The sequence below is a fragment of the Carassius auratus genome, unplaced genomic scaffold (assembly GCF_003368295.1).
Source record: "Carassius auratus strain Wakin unplaced genomic scaffold, ASM336829v1 scaf_tig00215630, whole genome shotgun sequence".
Taxonomy (NCBI): domain Eukaryota; kingdom Metazoa; phylum Chordata; class Actinopteri; order Cypriniformes; family Cyprinidae; genus Carassius; species Carassius auratus.
This window is the reverse complement of record NW_020528171.1, coordinates 510,001-529,353: the sequence shown is the minus strand read 5'-3', so window position 1 is coordinate 529,353 and position 19,353 is coordinate 510,001. Positions and strand designations below refer to the sequence as shown.

The following is a 19,353-nucleotide window of genomic DNA, read 5'->3' as shown; positions in this document are numbered from 1 at the left end:
CGCCACCGCGCGCTCCCGACGGTCTCTCCTCCTCACCAGAGCGCGCAGAGGGAGCGCGCGGGCAGCTGATGGACGGGATGGAGCGGGGCGCGTACGGCGCGGGCAGAGCCGGTGGATCTTTCGAGCCGCTCACGTTCATCCAGCAGCCGCACACCGGCCTCCGGATCGTGTCCTGGGTACGTACGGTTATCATGAGGAGCAAACAGCTTCTGATGCTGCGAGAGATGCGCCGGACACGGTGCTTCTGATTGAAATGCATACTCATGCAATCAAGTGCTATTAATCAGGGGTGAGACAATGTTTTGTGGGGCTTCAGATATTAGAAAACAGAATTAGCTCAACAACATGCCATGGTCAGTGGAAACTACATTATAGCGCGCGCGCGCGTGTGTCTGTCTGTGTGCGCGCGTGTGCAGACGCATACATTACAAACACACACACACACACACACACACACACGCAAAACTGTATCCAGTGTCCAAATCCTGTCCGTTCAGGTTCAGATGTGGTCAGATTTGATTTATTCAGTCATAAAGATTGCCCTTCTTCAAGAGAATGTATTCTGCATGTGTTTAGCAGAATAAAGTGATATTTTAGAATATTCTAAAGTGATCATGAAAGAAACATTTTAACAAAGATGGTACTGTCTTTTCATTTATGTTTTTTATTTGTGTGTTTTGAGCGGATTGTTGTCCTTTGGACACATTTAAATTAGTTTCATATTTGTTGTAGTTTGCACGATTCTGATTATTTTTCCGGTTATTACTGTGAAGCTGCATGGTTTCTGTATGGGTCCTGAGTGAATACAGCTGTTTTCATCATAACTTTGACGCCAGGCGTAATTGTAACACTAGTTATGAGATTAAAATGCTATGACTATTGAATCAGATGCATATTGATCACCATTTCAATAAAGTGACAGAGGTCAGATTGTTCTTGATTAATCTGATCAGTATATTTTTAAGTGCAGAACACATTCAGTGAGTATGGTTTATGCTTGTGTTTGTTGTTGTTTTCCATTCCTGCCAGAACAGAGTCCCAGTGTCTATAAATGTCTCTGTTCTTCTGCTCATCTCATCTCATCACACTGGACGATTCTTTATGATCGAGTCACTGAATCACTGATTCAACAGATTCATCCAAAAGCACTGATTCATTCAGAGACTAATCACTGGTTATACCGTGGCCAAGCAAAAAAACACAGACTAGATGATATTCAATATTACATTTTTGTGTATTGTACGAGAGCTTCATCACACAGAAGTGCTGCTTGCTTTTTACTCCAGTAATTGGTGGCTAGTTCACAGCATCTGACCGCAGTGAGATTCACACCATGGACGCTCAGCACGCTTGGTTTGTTGAAGAGAGAAAAAGGAACTTCGGCGTGTTTCTGCTTGTTCTTTAACACCTGTGAGTTTCTGTTTATGACTCGTTCGGCTGAAGAGGACAAACCGTTAGTTTCCTCCTTTCATTTGCTTTAAACTGGTTCTAATTTTCTTTTATATTAAAACCACAACACATTATGATCAGGTGCCAAGAGCTGGTCCATTACAAAACTTATTCCTCAAGAAATCCGATGTTCTATTTTGACTTCAGCGTTCGTAGAAAACAACGTCCTGTAGCTGTCAGAAGTCAATGGTGGCGGATGACTCCTGTTTCGCTCGTTGGAAGAGCGTGTGATCTGTGTGTTCTGCTCTCCTCAGTTCTTCTCGTTGGTGATCTTCGGCTGTGTCGTTAACGAGGGCTACATCAACAGGCCTGATGAGGTCGAGCAGTTCTGCATCTTTAACCGGAACCAGAACGCCTGTAACTACGCGGTCAGCATGGGCTCGCTGGCCTTCCTCTGCTGCATGGCCTTCCTGGCTTTAGACGCATATTTCCCTCAGATCAGCAGCGTCAAGGACCGCAAGAAAGCTGTGCTGGCCGACGTGGGAACCTCAGGTAGATCTTCACACATGACGTGTATTATTATGTTTGTTCAAGTCAGAGAACTATCCCAGGCCACAAGCTTAGGTTATAGAAAACATTATGGGAACATCGTTTTGAAATGTCCAATCTGACAATCTGGTGCTCCTGAATCAGCTACTGGAAGTGTGTTTTCTTATTAGTTTGAGTATTTGCTGGTGACTGTTCAAATGTGGAGTTTTGTGCATTGTATGTGTGTGTGTGCGCATCGTGTGTGTGTGTGTGTGTTGAGAAAGAGAGAGAGAGACAGGGTCACACAGATCAGCATAGATGATCTACAATAATGTACAGTATTTAAAAAATAATGTGCTTTACGTCAAGAAGAATGTTCCATACAGATTTCTTTAGGAACAATTTGTCCTAACATTTATATAATTGTGAGAACATTAGCTGGGAATACAGTTTACACAGTTAACCACAATAATTATTACAGATTATTAGCAAATTATTATGTGCATATACACAAAAACTGAATATACACTTACAGAATAAACAAAAATACTTCAAAGAAAAAACGGTAAGTAGTGCATTAAATTAAACATGGCATTTAAGTAGAATAAAAGAAGCAGGGTTTTCTTGTAAACTATTATTTTCCAGTGAGTGTGGTGTGTCCTCAGTCTCTTACCGTCTCAGTGTGTGTCCATGTCTGTCTGTTCCAGCGTTCTGGTCCTTCGTTTGGTTCGTGGGCTTTTGTTTCTTGGCCAATCAGTGGCAGGTGTCGAAAGCGGAGGACAACCCGCTGCAGTCGGGTGGAGACGCGGCGCGGGCCGCCATCACCTTCTCCTTCTTCTCCATCTTCACCTGGGTCTGTAGCTGCAGTAGTTAAACTCATGAGTTTGTGCTGGAGCTGTGTTGATGATTTCAGGTGTGTTGGCGTGTGTTTCAGGGAGCTCTTACACTGGTCTCTCTGGAGAGACTCAAACGAGTGTGTTTTGAAGAGGAGTATGAGGAACTCTTTACCCAGCCCTGACCTCTCACACACACACACACACACACACACACTCACACATGAATAAACAGGTTCCCTTTGAGTTTGTGTGTGAGACTCCAGCCTCAGCGGTCATCTCAAGGAATGAATTCATCTCAGAAGCTCATTAAAGAACGAAATAATGTTGATGTGTGTTGATGATCATGTTGTTACTGGAACCTGTCGATCTTCTGTTTTCTGATTAATCAAACTGAATCTGATCCTTCTCTCTTTTCTTCATATTTTCTTTCTATCCTTCACATCCTCATCCTTCCCCACCTTGTCTTTTTTTAACCCTTCATTGAACCCTAATCCATCATTTCCTTGTTAAAATCCTCCTTCATCCGAACCTGCATCATCCAGGCCGCTCAGGCCTTCCTAGCGTTTCAGAGATATAAGCTGGGTGCGGATTCGGCTCTGTTCTCGCAGGACTACACCGACCCCAGCCAGGACGCCGGCAGCGTGCCATACAGCTCCTACAGTGCTGGAGACGCTCTGGAGAGTCCGGGAGGAACCGGGTCCTACCAGCAGAGCGGCGACGGCGTGTTCGATGGGTCAGTGGGGTACCAGCGGCAGGAGTACTGAACCAGGGTCACGGCACCACCTCACCCACCGAACACCAGTCTGATCAGCTGTAGAATATTCTGTAAACTGTCATGCTATACAAACGACTGATTTGTATTCAAAATGAGGTTATTTGTGTTATTGAGTGACACCTCAGCATCAATGTGCTCACACTCTCAAAAATAAAGGTTCTTTATCAGAATTGATGGTTCCATGAAGAACCATCGTTCCATTAGAAAAGACGTCCTTTAGTTTCTTCAAAATGGTCTTTACACTAAGAAAACATACTTTTAAGAATTGATCACTGAATGGTTCCCAGCTACAAAAACATGTTCTGTGAAGGTTTTTCTTACATTCCCATTAAGTTATGATAATGTCACTCCTGAATGTTTACTAAACATTCAAAATGGCCAGTTTTTGAAATGTTTTAAAAATATATACAGCAACATGTGAAGGTTACATTTTCTATTAACATTCGAAAACAAGCAGTATCAAATGAAAAAAAAAATATATAAAAAAATAATATGAACATCCAACTTATACATTTTAGAAATACAACATGTGATGTATGGCATAAATAACACTGTAAGATAGCGTTTTTAAAAACATTATTAAAGACCAGATCAGTAAAAAAATTAAGAATGCTTTTCTAATGTTTCATTAGATGTTTCAAGTTTTAAAAACATTGTTTCTTTGTTGTACAAACGTTAAGGGAACATATAATTTGTATAATTTGGCAAACATGTACATTACTTTCTCTGAATGCTCTGAAACAAAGAGTAACATTTTAAAAATGTCCAACAGAACACTTGAGAAATAACACGTTTCAGGAACAATGTATAAATAATATTTTTAGCAAATGTTTTGAGAACATTGTTAAAGGGGTGGTTGACTGTTTTTTTCTAGGCTTGATTTTGTTTATGGGGCACAGTCTAACGTGTTCATGCTTCATTTTTTTTTTTAAATGCATTATATTTTTTCATAATTTACCTTTACTCCACAACAATCTGTCCCTTCTCTCACAGACGCCTTAGTGTTTAAATTGAACAGTTTGTCGAAGCTGATCTGAATGAGAGAGAGAGAGAGATGCAGAGCAGGGTGTCGCGAGGAACAGGATTGAGAACCGCTGCATTAGAACATTGGTTTTAAAACTTGTGAATCTGTTAGAATCGTTAAAGACAGATTCGTGATTCATATATGAACAGATTTTTACATGCACCCCTAGTTTTCTCTTCCTCTTCTCTAAAGCAGCACAACAGGGCTTAGCTCCATGCTGCGTGTTCCCAGGGGCGGGGTTTATGACGTAATGGACCCCGGAAGAAGCTCGTTGTAGGTTTTGTAGGCATTAAACTGCCAGAATTTTTAAAGACTAAAACTAACTTTGCTAACTAATGTTAAAAAAGTGAAATTGCCATCAACCACTGCTTTAAAGAGCAGACAACTCTAACTGAGCATTCTGTTAATATTACAGTTAAAATGTTTCTTCATACTGAAAATGTTCTCTGTTAGCTGGGTTCCTCAAGAAACCAAAATGGTTATTTCATTGCATTGCTGTGAAAACACTTTTGAAAGATGTATTTTTAAGAGTGCCATTAGGTTCATGTTTGTAACTCATTTAATCTAGTACTGATGCAGCAGAAGGATCTCAGACGCTTCACAGTTTGTCAGTGTTTTCTAGAATATTCTACAGACTGCAGCTGTTTCCTCCAGGCTTTGTGCAGGTGTGCGGAGGGATTTCATTCTCTGATCATAAACTAGTTTTCCTTCAGCTCCAGCAGGTGAGCTGACTCTGTCTGTCCTCAGGTGAACGTGCGAGCATGCATTCACGCCAAACTTTTGATTTCCGTAATGGAATGTATTTTATAGAGTGAAGGAAGGCATTTAAAAAGCGAAGGGAAGGATTTTATCCTCAAGAAATTCATTGGGTTAGTGAAAGTATGCGATTTCGGACTCAATGCAGATAATTTTGAGCGAACATTCTGTTAACGTTACCACTGATAGCACACCTACATCACAAAGACGTCTATTTGATGTCTGCATTTACATCTGCAAGACGTATTTTTTTTAAGTCTATATGTCATGTACACGTCTGCATGATGTCTGTTAAAGATCGCTTCATCTGGAAAGCATCTATTGTTTACAAACATCTGATAAACGTTTCTAAGATGTAAATTTTACATGTATTCTAAATCATAAACATCTTAAAGACATCTTTTAAACGTCTATTTTACATCTTATAGGAAACATTCTATAGATGTACCGCAGATAAACAAACACTAAAACATGTGTCACATAGATGTCTCCATGATTTGCATGAGCTATCAGCAGTGTTTCGGGGTAATGCATCATAAGTAACGTGACGTTACGTAATTAGATTACTTTTTTAAGTACCTAGTAAAGTAATACATTACTTATGAAAATATCTGAGTAACTTTTTCAAATAAGTAATGCAAGTTACTTTTTTCCCATTTATTGATTGATAGATCTCCTTTTCCCCTTCAGGAGAAATCGGGAGTAAGATGTTACTTTAGTTTTAGATTAAATGTGAACATGCATTAATTCATCTCACTCACTCACTAGCAAAATAAATAAATAAATAAAATGTAGTTTTTCTTCAAAATGAATAAAAACAGTTAAAAGAAACTCTGAATATGACTCAAAGCTGCAATAATTAGATATGTTAAATAATACAAATATCATTTATGTATTTAATAACATTTTATTACATTTGCTGCTGACCTCCGATGATCCAATTCATCAATTAATCTATCAAACTAATGAGCAAAAATTACACAAGATAAACTAACATTTCTTCTTCTTTTTTATATCGAAGAGTGTTGAGCTTTTTTCTGTGTTCTACTGTACAGATGTGAATTTATATTTCCTTCAGCCTGAGGCTTTTTGGTGTGAAAGGGCTTTTACATTTGACAAAAATATAACTTTTTATATTGAAAGCAAACAAGCAAGCCCAGCCCAGATTTAAACACATTACTTTCAATAAAAAGTAACTAAGCAATGTAATTAGTTACTTTTTAGGAAGTAATGCAATATAATAATGCATTACTTTTAAAAGCAACTTTTCCCAACACTGGATCGCAAGGAAAAGCGCGGTTGCTATGGTGACCAGGGAAGGACCGAAGCAGACTGGTCTGAGGCTGAGTCGCGCATGCGCGCAGATGAGCTCTAGCTCCGACGCCGCTCACTTCCGGTCAAGATGGCGGCGCAGCGCAGGAGTCTGATGCAGAGCGTAAGAAAGCACTTTTCTCTCTTCACGAACTCATTATTACTTCTCCACCGCGGTGCTGTCCGTGAAGTGTGACACACACGAATATCATGAGGGTCGTGAGTGATTAAAGCATCAGTTATAGCGTTTATTCCGTGTGTTGATTTGCGACAGTGTTTACCACAGTAAATCTCTTTTCTTTACACCATTACACGTCATCTAATGCATTCATTCCGTTATTAATTATTTATTTGTCACTGTTATGTTGAATCTAATGATCTGAAGTATTACATTATTATATGTTATTACACGAACTGTCAGATTAACCACTGAACCGAATGAAAACAAATAGAAAAGCAGCAATCCCCAAAAAAGCAACTACGGCAAACATACCAGGGACTTGAAGATCTGTAAAAGCATGTGACATTAAAATACATTGAAATTTCTCAATAAATTCAGATGGCTTTCAGACTCACTGAATGGTTTTCAGATTCAGCAGTGGCACAGTAATAATTATTTCATGATGTCTCAGAAAAGTGCTAAAGATGGGAGTGATCAGGTTTGAGCAGTGTCTGAATCAGGTGATCGATCGATCAGGTGTGTGTGATTACAGCATCAGAGCTGGACGGACGATCTTCCTCTGTGTCAGCTGTGTGGCGTCGGTTCGGCCCCGAACTGTGTGTACGGCCCAGATGGGAAAGGGACCCAGAGTCATCCGAACGAAGACGGACACTTCCGCTTCAGGTAGAGCCACTCTACTATCTGCGATGTCTGCGCAGACTCTGATCAGTGTGCACTGATGTCACTTCCTGTTCCCTCCTCAGCACTGAGAGCTGCTTCCTCTACGGCGTGTTTAACGGCTACGACGGCAGCCGCGTGGCCAGTTTCGTGTCTCAGTGTCTGACGGCGGAGCTGTTGCTGGGTCAGCTGAGCACCGGTCACACGGACGCAGACGTGCGCAGAATCCTCTCACAGGTATCAGAGCTGCACATCTGACTGAGCTTTGAAATTTGACCAAAATGTGCTCCCCCTCTGTTCACCTGAGATCAGGAGGAGTGTGTTTCTTCATCAGGTTTGTAGAAATGTAGCACTGCATCAGTGTCTCATCAATGGATGCTCTGCAGTGAATGGGTGCCGTCAGAATGAGAGTCTGATAAAAACATCCCAATAATCCACAGCACTCCAGTCCATCAGTGAACATCTGGAGAAGACAAAACCTGAAACACATCCAGCATTAAGATGATTTTAACTCAAACACATAGAGTCTATAATCATAATAACACTTCCTCCAGTGAAAAAGTGTTCTGGTCTGAATCAGGAGAGAAATCTGCACAGATCAAGCAGCGTTTAAACAGATCTAAACTAATCTGTGAGAGACAACAGCAGATGCACTTTTCACTGGAGGAAGTGTTATTATGATTATAGACTCTGTGTGTTTGAGTTAAAGCTAGTGGTGTGTATTACTTGTGGATTATTGTGATGTTTTATCAGTTTTTTCTGCTGATATTTCCTTTAAAATAGTGCAAAGCATCATGATAAAAATTTAGTATACAATAACTGTGTAAATGGCAAATAGTAATGATAATAATAATATCTTCTGTACTGATCTCTCAGGCTTTTGATGTTGTAGAGAAGAGCTACTTCGAGACCATTGATGATGCTCTTGCAGAGAAAGCAAACCTCCAAACACAGCTTCCTGAGGTGAGCACACATACGTGAAGAGACTCGGATCACTGCTTCTGCTCTGGATTACAGTCTCTGTCTTGCTGTCTGACATCTGTCTGTCTGTCTGACATCTCTCTCTCTGCTGTCTGACATCTGTCTGTCTTTCAGGGCGTCTGTTTGTCAGCTCAGACTCAGAAGATCGCGGAACGGCTGAAGGCTTTAGAGAAGGAGGTTTCAGGAGGAGCCACTGCTATAGTCGCTCTGATACTCAATAATAAACTCTACATCGCTAATGTCGGTATGTTCTCAGACACACACACACACACACACACAGTCAATCAATCTGAGGAATCAGTCATGTCTGGAGCACAAACGCTGAAACTAAATTTCTGTGTTCTCAGGAACCAACCGCGCTCTTCTCTGTAAGACCACCACTGACGGTCAGAACCAGGTGATCCAGATCGGACGAGCGCACACAACCGACAATGAGGACGAGCTGTCCAGACTCGCCCAGCTGGGTCAGACACACACACACACACACACACACACACACACACACACACTAATGAGTTAAATACAACATGCAGTCAAAATCTGACTTTATTGTAAATGGATGTGTACTGTGGAAAATTCTAAAAGCCATTTTCTGATAAAAATTGCAATTTAAAAATTCAGGTTTGCAGAGCTGCACAATTTGGCCAAAATTGTGGGCAAATTGTGCAGCATATATATATATAATTTAAATGTATATATACATGCATGTTTGTATAAAACCTTTATTTTTTATGCGATTTATTCATTTGAAGACACTAATTACTATATATTTTTTCTGATTGTCCTGTCAATATGATAATAATATGATGTTATCCACGTCAGCAGGTCTGTGATTCGGACAGAAATATGACTCTGACTCATTCGTTTCAATGAACTGGTTCAGAGGCTCTTTTTTGTGTTTCCTGACACCTTGGCGTGGTGAATGACACACTCATGCTGAAACCGTGTTTATTTTATTTTATGCTTTATCAGTAAGTGTTGATTGTGTGTCTCTCAGGTCTGGATCAGGTGCGCTTGAGGCAAACTGGACTGATCTCAGGTCAGAGCAGCACTCGACGGATTGGAGATTATAAAGTCAAATTCAACTACACTGACATTGATGTCCTCAGGTGTGTTTCTGACACACACACACACACACTTATAGATTTTAAAATCTATACGATGTTTGATAGGGAGCCAGTGCAGTGTGGACAGGACAGGGCTAATATGGTCATACTTCCTGGTTCTAGTAAGAACTCTTGCTGCTGCATTTTGGACTAGCTGTAGTTTGTTTACCAAGCGTGCAGAACAACCACCCAATAAAGCATTACAATAGTCTAACCTTGAAGTCATAAATGCATGGATTAACATTTCTGCATTTGACATTGAGAGCATAGGCCGTAATTTAGATATATTTTTGAGATGGAAAAATGCAGTTATACAAATGCTAGAAACGTGGCTTTCTAAGGAAAGATTGCGATCAAGTAGCACACCTAGGTTCCTAACGGATGACGAAGAATTGACAGAGCAACCATCAAGTCTTAGACAGTGTTCTAGGTTATTACAAGCAGAGTTTTTAGGTCCTATAATTAACACCTCTGTTTTTTCAGAATTTAGCAGTAAAAAATTACTCGTCATCCAGTTTTTTTTTATATATATATCGACTATGTATTCCATTAGTTTTCAAATTGGTGTGTTTCACCGGGCTGCAAAGAAATACAGAGCTGAGTATCATCAGCATAACAGTGAAAGCTAACACCATGTTTCCTGATGATATCTCCCAAGGGTAACATATAAAGCGTGAAGAGTAGCGGCCCTAGAACTGAGCCTTGAGGTACTCCATACTGCACTTGTGATCGATATGATACATCTTCATTCACTGCTACGAACTGATGACGGTCATATAAGTACGATTTAAACCATGCTAATGCACTTCCACTGATGCCAACAGTGTTCAAGTCTATGCAAAAGAATGTTGTGGTCAATTGTGTCAAACGCAGCACTAAGATCCAATAAAACTAATATAGAGATACACCCACGATCAGATGATAAGAGCAGATCATTTGTAACTCTAAGGAGAGCAGTCTCTGTACTATGATACGGTCTAAATCCTGACTGGAAATCCTCACATATACCATTTTTCTCTAAGAAGGAATATAATTGTGAGGATACCACCTTTTCTAGTATCTTGGACAGAGAAGGGAGATTCGAGATTGGTCTATAATTAACTAGTTCTTTGGGGTCAAGTTGTGGTTTTTTGATGAGAGGCTTAATAACAGCCAGTTTGAAGGTTTTGGGGACATATCCTAATGACAATGAGGAATTAATAATAGTCAGAAGAGGACCTATGACTTCTGGAAGCACCTCTTTTAGGAGCTTAGATGGTATAGGGTCTAACATACATGTTGTTGGTTTAGATGATTTAACAACAAACACGCTCTCTCTCTCTCTCTCTCTCTCTCTCTCACACACACACACACACACACACACTCTACACACTCTCTCTCTCACACACACACACATTAAAAAGGTTTCTGCACTAATGCTCAGCAATTTTTTTTTTACTTTTGTCTTTTGTCAAATGTCCTTTTCATGATATGTAGTCAAACTTATCTTTTTTTATTTCCGTTGACTAAAAGTCCTGGCAATTTATTCTTCTCTCAGTATTTCAGTCTAGTTTTAGTGTAAACTGCTGATGTTTTAGTCATATTTTAGTTAATTGTGAATACTTTAGTTAATGTCTTACGTTGTCATGTGAGAACATTAAGTAAACCACTGGGCAGAAATCCTTTTCATGAAAAACCTTGGAATATCAAATATCACTAATGATTATGCTTAATAAATCAAGAGAAGAAGAAATCATGATCACTACCATGCAGCCCTATTTCTTTATAATAACCGCATTTTCACATAAGCACCATTCAAGAGAACAGTTTGTTTGACCTAATTTTAGTTTCCTGTTTTTAGTTTAGTTTTCCTATGAAAACTGGCAAAATGAAAAGCTTTTCCACTAAAACGGCACAAAATTCTTAATATGAACTCCAGCAAATCTAAATAATGTAAATGGTTTTGTACTTTTTTTTTTTTTTTGCTGATGTGTGTGTATTCAGTGCAGCGACACAAAAGCCAATCATCGCGGAGCCTGAGATCCACGGCGGCCAATCACTGGAGGGCGTGACTGGCTTCCTGTTGCTGATGTCAGAGGGGCTGATAAAAGCCCTGGAGTCGGCCCACGGACCGGAGCAGGTCAACCAGGTGATTCATCACCAGTCAGCATGAATCATTGCTCATTAGTCTGAATGAAAGAGCTGCTGAAATAAAGCCTTGTGTTTTCTGAGCGTCACATCTGTGGACTACATTTCCCATGTTCCCCGGCAGGAGATGGTTGCCATGGTAGCGGCGGAGCTGGCACAGCAGAGCAGTCTGGAGGCGGCTGCGCAGTCGGTGGTGGAGCGCGTCAAGCGTCTGCATCATGATGTTTACGTGAGCGGCAGACAGAGAGCATCACACTGCAGCAGACATGAAGACATGACTCTTCTGATCAGAGTCATTAACTACACCCTCGCAGACGGCTCGCTCACACCCACACAAGGTCAGAACATCAGCCACTCTTAACCGTATGCATTAACACTGCCTCCTCAGAGTAGGATATAAGTGTAGCTTTCAGAACCAGTGAGTCCGTACACGATGGGTGTGTGTGTGTGCGCAGGAGGGCGGATCTACCCGGTGTCTGTGCCGTACTCCAACCATCAGAGCACCAGTAAGACCAGCGTGATGCTGTCTCTGGTGATGCCTGCGCAGGGGACGCTGACCAACGGCTCCAACACTGCGTCCACGCTGGAGGGAGACACGCCGACCGCCGGGTAACAGCGATGACCGCTTCCCTTCAGTCAGGCGCTTGTGCTTGTGTTTCAGTTACTGACTTTTAAGTTATTGTTTTATTTATTTTTATAAATGATTATTTTTATACTTTTATTTATTGTAATTTAAGTATATAAAGTTAAACTAAAGGAAAATAGGAAATGTTGCTATTAAAACTAAATTAAAAGATTATTTTTTTATTTGAAAGTTTTAGTAATTTAGTTAGTTTTTGCCATTTTTATTAGTTATTATATGTGTCTATATTGTTTTTACTCATTTTTAGGATTGTATTTATTTTGTAATCTCAGTTCAAGTTAAACTAAATGAAAATGAGAAATTAAGTTCCCTTTTTCATTTTAAAGTTTTAGTAATTTAGTTTGCCATTTTTATCAGTTATTTTTTTTTACTCATTTTTACTTTTAGAATTGTATTTATTATTTATTTATACATTTTAGCACAATAATTTAATCTAAATTAAAATGAATTTTTTATTTTTACATTAAAGTCATTTCCTATGTATTTGCCATTTAGTACGTCAAATTAAACTAAGAAAATATTTCCGTTAAATTTCCGATCTCAAATAATGAACATGTTTTTTATGGTATAGTTCTAGTGAAGTATTATAATCCTGCATCCAGTTGCTGTTGTTTCCTTCGGCTGAATGCATTCATACAGTTATCAGTTACACATAAATCTCTCTCCACGGTCCCCTGTTTTACTGTAGTCCACTGATTCCCCTGACCATAGACACCTCACAGCCCATCAGTGAGAGTCCTGGCCCCGCCCCTCCCTCTGACCCCGCCCCTCTGTGTGTCTGTGCTCCTCCCCTCAGTCAGAGTCCCACAGCGACGCTGCAGTCCAGCACCACACACACGCAGAGCTCCAGCTCCAGCTCTGGAGACGGCAGCTTGTTCCGGCAGAGAGGCAGTCAGGCGGCGCAGCCGGACGAGACGGGACGTGTGCCTCCATACGTCGACTTCACACAGTTCTACCGGCTCTGGGGCTCCGACCACAGCGAGGGCCAGGGTCTGTCTGGAGATCTGGGGCCGCAGTGAGGAGCCGCTCCGGCATCACATCGGCCCTCTGATGTCACAGGTGTCTCGCAGGATATCATTCACCTCTGTGAGCCGGCAGCAATCTGGTTAAACCAGATTTCTGGACTGTAATCATGAATGGAGCTGGACTGACTGTATCAAAGGGAAATCTTCATCTTATGATCACCTGCTGTCCTTGAGTTTTATAACTCTTCACATTCATGTTTCTCTGAGCTTCTTTCTCTGTGCTTCTGTGGAGTTTGACGTCTCTGTAAGATGAGGTTAAATCTGCTGAGCTGCATATATACGTCTGTCTGTCTCTGTCTCTGTGTGTGTGTGTGTGTTCTTTGAGTTCTTCCTCTAATAAACCGCTCTTGTTCCAGCTCCTCTCTCTGGTCTGGTTTACTCTGGAGTTAGTCTGATGCTCTCGGATCTGAAGATCGTCGTCTGACTCCAGGTGCTGCTGTAATTCTCTCTCAATCATAATCAATAGTCTTTCAATACTCGGGAAACAAACAGAATTTATTTGGGACAGATGTCATATTAATACGTGGTAAAACTATCACTTGTTTATTTTAAAATTACAGTCAGAAATGTGTCATTCTTCTGCCTTGCAACAGCTTTTTTTAGGATTACTTCTATATCTTTAGAGTATTCTTTCATCAGTATTACATTTTTTATTTTTAGAATTTTTCATTTTAATTTTAGTTTGTCATGGGCTTTTATTTTTGGGTTTGTTTTTTAATAAAATAAATATATGTACAGTATATATAAGATTACAGCTGAATCGAATTATATATATATAATTCTATTGAGCTTTAATTTTGTTTATTTTAATTATTTAGATTTTTAATAGTTTTAGTTAACATATATGCTATATAAACATTTTAAATATGGAAAATGATTTAAAGAGTCGGCATCAGGATGTATCTGCTGTATTTGTGCAGATTTTTTTAAAAACTAAGTTATAGCTATTTTTTCACGCTCAGATGATAATGACAGACACTGAACCCTGATGAACAATGTTTGGAAACCTGTCCTTTTCTGGAAGTTTTACAAGGATATCGTGAGAAATGTGTGGAAAAATCTAAAGATGCCTTTGATCATCAAGAAGCCTTGCACCAGGTTTGGTCTTAATTGACCACAAGGTGGCGCTAGAATAATGAATTCACTCATCTCTCAGACTTCTTGTGGTAAATTTCCTGGAAAACACGTGAGACTGTAATTATGCATCATCAGGAGAAAAGCTTTTAAAATATATACACAAGTGTTCTTCTGATTCACTGTCCTTTCCTCGTGAGTGATGAGGTGATCACAGATGAAGCTAGAACCTCGGGACTGGTCAGAGATTGAGTTTGGTGTCAATTAACAGTTTTCTTTTCATTCGTAGCAGCAAAACTTCAGGTGATTCGCCAAAGTCAAGCTGAAAGATTGTTCAAACGTGACAGATTTGAATGTTTTCATCAAGATCAGAGTTTACTCTCAACCTCCAAAGATTGAACTCTTTTAAATTTAAACTACAGTTTTTATTCAAACCCGTTTAACTTCTTGGTGGTTTGCCATTTTTGCTAAATGTTTGACCATTGTTCTCAAAATAACTTTGGGAACAGGGTCGAATGACTGATATGAGGATGTGTATCAACACCACATGTGTTTTCAGAGCGTTCAGAACATCCAGGTTTTGAAACGTTTAAAAGAAGTTTTTCTTGGTCATTTTTGCCAACGTTATGATAACGTTACTTCTGAGTCAATACTATCTTAGACCAAGATCGAACTAAAATGTAACAGAAACGTTCCATTAACGATGTACAAGTAACGTTCTTGTCACATTTGCCGAACGTTCTATAAATGTTACAGATGGAGTAAGTGTGAGAGAAGCTGCCAGAACGTTCGCTGTTTGATGTGAAATGATACATTTGACAGACATCTGATGGTTTTAAATGGTTGGTATTGTTTGGTACACACACACGCGCATCTCATCGCTGCTGAATCTGATGAACGCGATTAAACCGGGATTGCTGGTGAGTAACGATCTCGTGTGGAGGATGAAGAGCTGGATGATGCTGAAGTGATCCGCTGGTTGTCGCACTCGGTGTGTGTTTGTGTCGGTGGTCCGGAGGGCGGAGCTGCGGGTCTCTGCGCCCCCGGTACCGACGGACACACCGATCACTGCTGGGCGGAAGAGCGTCATTTGAGCAGAAAACAGACCGCGAGAGAAGCAGCGCGGATCGAGAGTGATTTTCTCTTTCGTCTGCAGCGGGATGGTTTTAAACGCGGACGCCCGACACGAGCGCGATCCTCCCGCTACACCGGCCGAGCGTCACTGAAGCATCACCCGCCCTCCGCGACGCGTCCGACCGCTCCGATGGGAACAAAAGCCTCGCTTTCACCTCCACCCTGAGACCGCATCCGCAATGAACAACTAGAGGAGCGTCAGGCGATGGGTGAGACACACACACACACACACACACACACACACACACACACACACACACACACACACACACACACGGACAGGCGGGTCGGTGGATGGGGAGCAGCATCTGCTCGGTCAAAGAGAAACGGTCAGACGAGCCGAGAACACGGGCGTCTCATTAACCGCTCGCTGCTGCTGCTGCTGTTTATATCACTGATGCTGATTCGCTTCGGATCGGATGTGCACGGTTTGACTCCGGAGTCTGCTGTTTGATGTCGCAGATTATGTGATCAAAGCCAAATATTTAGCCAAGTGTGTAAATGTGATTTAAATGTGACTGAATCATTGTGTTCGGGCCTCTGAAGATGCAGTCCAGATTCTAATGCGATTTGACTCCAGATCTTTGTGGAAACATCATATCAGATGATTAGTTGTGTCTGATTCATGATTAACCCCCCAAAAATAAGAAAGTGTGTTTTGTTCACAAGTAAAATGAAAGCTGTTTTTAGCTGCTGTATGTTTAGGCTCTGATGTTGATTCGCTTCCGCTCAGATCTGATGTGGGTTTGTCTCCAGAGCTGTTTGATGCATGTTGTGTTATCAAAGTCAAATATCAGCGTTCAGTGTAAATGTGTGATAAACTCTGCAACAGTGCAACCCTGCAGGCCTCCGAAGACGCTTTAGATTCTGATGCGGTTTGACTCCGGATCTGTGTGAAAACATCATGTCAGGTGCCTAAATGTGAGAAGAACGTCTCTGACTCATAATTCAGACATTATGTTTTGGACGAGGAAAGTGACGCCTATTTTTTTGCATGACTTGGATTGCAACACATTTGACCATTTCCTGTTATTGAACACCAGGAGGTTTGGAGTTTTTAATTCTTCTAAATTCTCATTCCACTCAAAGCTGATTATCATTAGATTCTCAATATGCCCAAAAAAGTAACTCTTACATATTAAATGCAAACATTATCAGACTGTACAGAGACTTTATGATTTAAAGAAGATCATTCAAATATTTAAATAAAAGTCTTTGCATTACATTATTGAGAATTTGGTGGTAATGTGCTGACTTTTCATGAACATTACATGAAAATAAATCATCCTAATAGAAAAATCGAACTGGGCTTCATTTCGTCTACATTTCTCTCTTTCGGGTCGAGCTGTGGCAGCTTTCCTGTGGTTCTCGTGGACAGATGGGTTTGATGTTAGTGGAGGGGAAGCTCTCTGTTCAGGTTCTGCTCGGGTGCTTTCTAGAGTATGATGTGGTTTCGGCTCACAGGTGACTGTCCTGCAGCACACATCAGAACAGAGTGGTGTGTGTGTGTGTGTATAATGTCATGGGTATGACACAGGTATTACAAGGAGAGGGTGACTTATGAGGACATAACCCATGTCCCCATTTTTCAAAACACTTATAAATCATACAGAATGAGTTTTTTTGAGAAAGTAAAAATGCACAAAGTTTCCTGTGAGGGTTAGGGTTAGGTGTAGGGTTGGTGAAGGGCCATAGAATATACAGTTTGTACAGAATAAAAACCATTACACCTATGGGATGAACACACTTTACACAAAAACAAACGTGTGTGAGTGTGTGTGTAAGAACACACGGTGAGCAGATGTTGAAGCTCGTGTCTTCTTCAGCTCATATGGTGTGTAAGATAACACACAAACACCACGAGCTGATGAATTCATCATCTGGAGGAGTGTGTGATCAGGATCTGTGTGTGTCTGTGCACTCAAGAGAGTCGTGGTGTTCTCTGATGGAGGTCGGATGCAGATGGTGTGTAAGATCATCTGAACACACATCTGATTAGAGTTTGACTGCTTTAGATGCTCACTTCTGCTCGTCTCATGTTATAATAGTCATATCACAAATCAAACTTTCCTTGATCTTCATATTTCCCCAGAATTCAACACTTCTCGTCCTGCACAGATGAATTCAGCATGTGAGCACAAAAGCACAGATGCCGTTCTGAATCATTTACTCAGAATCACTGATTCAGAAATGATCCGTCACTATATCTGAGACGTTCTCTTGATCTGTTTCTGTAACAGAGTAACAGACGAAGTAACGCAGTATTGTGTCTGAGTGTTGTTAGTCCCTGATCATGTGCAGATGTAGACTAAGAGAAGCACGAAAGACTAAAGGATCACTGTTCTTAGCTTTATAAAAAACACTTGACTAACATAAGTCAATGTCAGATGAAGATTTATTCTTGAAGCTTTATTTACCATCACAGAGAGGAACAAAACCGCTTTCCAGAACATTTTCATTCACTGTTCTTTGCTAATAGAAGGATCTCTCTCCCTCTTCCCAAATGTCCCATTCCTGACGAGATTCATGTGAGACTCATTTCTTCCTTCAGCATTTTACTGCATCCTACAAACAAAAACTATGCTTTCTCTCTCTGCTGTTTTATTTTTTGTTTTTTGTTTTGCACTCAAATTTGCAAAATAAATGTCATAATAAATAAATACTGATTTATTAGATTTAAATAAAAGATTGACCAATGACCAATATAGTATGGAAGTCAGTGGGTACCATCAGGTGTTTGGTTAGCAATGTTCTTTAAAATATCTTTTGTAAATTATGGATATTTTCCATTTTTGGTTGAATGTCTCTATCTAAATTAAAATGAAAGTGAATAATTGCTTTTGCTCATGTTTTTTAAGGAAAGTGTTTAAACAGCATTTATTTTAGAAATAGCACAGAAACATTAAACGCTAGCAGTCTTTACTCACAAATGCATAAAATAACACTTCATTTCAACATTTACTCTCCCTGTTGAGTCTTTTGCAAAGCATGCTGGGAACTAAGAATCCTCCCGTGCAGCTGCAGTTAATGCAAAACAAATGATTCACACAGTCCAGTGCTGCTTCGGATCATTTTACTGAAGTAAATTCATTTAAATAAACACATGTTTCCAGCGCACAGAGAGAAAACCTCAAATGAAGAGAAAAGTTGTGTTTCGTGTTTTAATGCATGTATAGATGTATAGGTCCAGAAGATTGTATTGTCGTATTTGAGGTTCAGATGAAGCGGTGGTGTGTTTGTGTCAGGCGTGTGTGTGTGTATGTGTGTGTGTGTTGGGTGTCTCGTTACAGCTGTGTCCTGGACACACCTACTGCAGCCAAAATGGTGCTGACCTGTTTCTGACCTCTGAGTGTAAGCTGAGCGACGCCTGATGGAACGTTCCACTCGCTTCCCGTCAGCGGGGGGATCGTCCTGTACACTCAAACACACACACACACACACACACACTCTCCTCCAGCTGTGCACTTCCTCCTCTCTGATGACTGCTTCCTGTCCCAGAGCCTCCTGAGACCCTCTGTCCAGTCCAGTTAGAGTAATAACAGATTCATTGTGTGTTCATCTGAATGTGTGTGTGTGTGTGTGTGTATGAGTGCCAGTCACAGCACATCTGAATGCATTCAGTGTGTTGGGCCAATCAGATGAGCCTGTGGGCGGGGCTATGACAGAAATAGAGCCTGGAGTTTCCCGTCAGTTATCAGAGTCATGAGGTTAAATAGAAGAGAAGCTGTTCACCAAACCAACAGAAATATGTTCTGTAAACTTGCTGTAGCTGCTAAGTTATAAAATATGTTATTTCTGTACGTTAC

General features: G+C 40.6%; 3 protein-coding genes across 5 annotated transcripts in view; all 3 read left to right on the top strand.

The window, feature by feature from the left end:
• The first annotated feature begins 22 nt into the window (after positions 1-22).
• Positions 23-5,549, top strand: syngr1b (synaptogyrin 1b). 2 transcript variants are annotated; one of them, XM_026260820.1, is made up of 4 exons: positions 23-176; positions 1,704-1,941; positions 2,625-2,770; positions 3,296-5,549. In XM_026260820.1, the coding sequence occupies exons 1-4, from the start codon at positions 69-71 to the stop codon at positions 3,515-3,517; spliced, it is 714 nt and encodes a 237-aa protein (XP_026116605.1). In that variant the 5' UTR covers positions 23-68; the 3' UTR covers positions 3,518-5,549. The 2 variants fall into 2 exon arrangements, with proteins under 2 accessions (XP_026116605.1, XP_026116606.1); XM_026260821.1 differs by having other exon boundaries at positions 2,852-3,429.
• A 1,086-nt stretch (positions 5,550-6,635) lies between these two features.
• On the top strand, positions 6,636-13,694 carry LOC113095144 (TGF-beta-activated kinase 1 and MAP3K7-binding protein 1). Of its 2 annotated transcripts, none has more exons than XM_026260758.1 (11): positions 6,636-6,743; positions 7,333-7,463; positions 7,544-7,694; positions 8,334-8,420; positions 8,553-8,682; positions 8,786-8,902; positions 9,436-9,547; positions 11,528-11,672; positions 11,796-12,009; positions 12,127-12,280; positions 13,111-13,694. In XM_026260758.1, the coding sequence occupies exons 1-11, from the start codon at positions 6,711-6,713 to the stop codon at positions 13,331-13,333; spliced, it is 1,497 nt and encodes a 498-aa protein (XP_026116543.1). In that variant the 5' UTR covers positions 6,636-6,710; the 3' UTR covers positions 13,334-13,694. The 2 variants fall into 2 exon arrangements, with proteins under 2 accessions (XP_026116543.1, XP_026116542.1); XM_026260757.1 differs by having other exon boundaries at positions 13,003-13,694.
• Positions 13,695-14,458: 764 nt separating this feature from the next.
• The window catches only part of LOC113095183 (beta-1,4-mannosyl-glycoprotein 4-beta-N-acetylglucosaminyltransferase-like), a 19,608-nt gene continuing 14,713 nt past the window's right edge, over positions 14,459-19,353 (top strand). The window contains exon 1 of the mRNA XM_026260817.1: positions 14,459-15,756. The gene's annotated coding sequence lies outside the window, so the exon portion shown is untranslated. The remainder of the gene's footprint in view (positions 15,757-19,353) is intronic.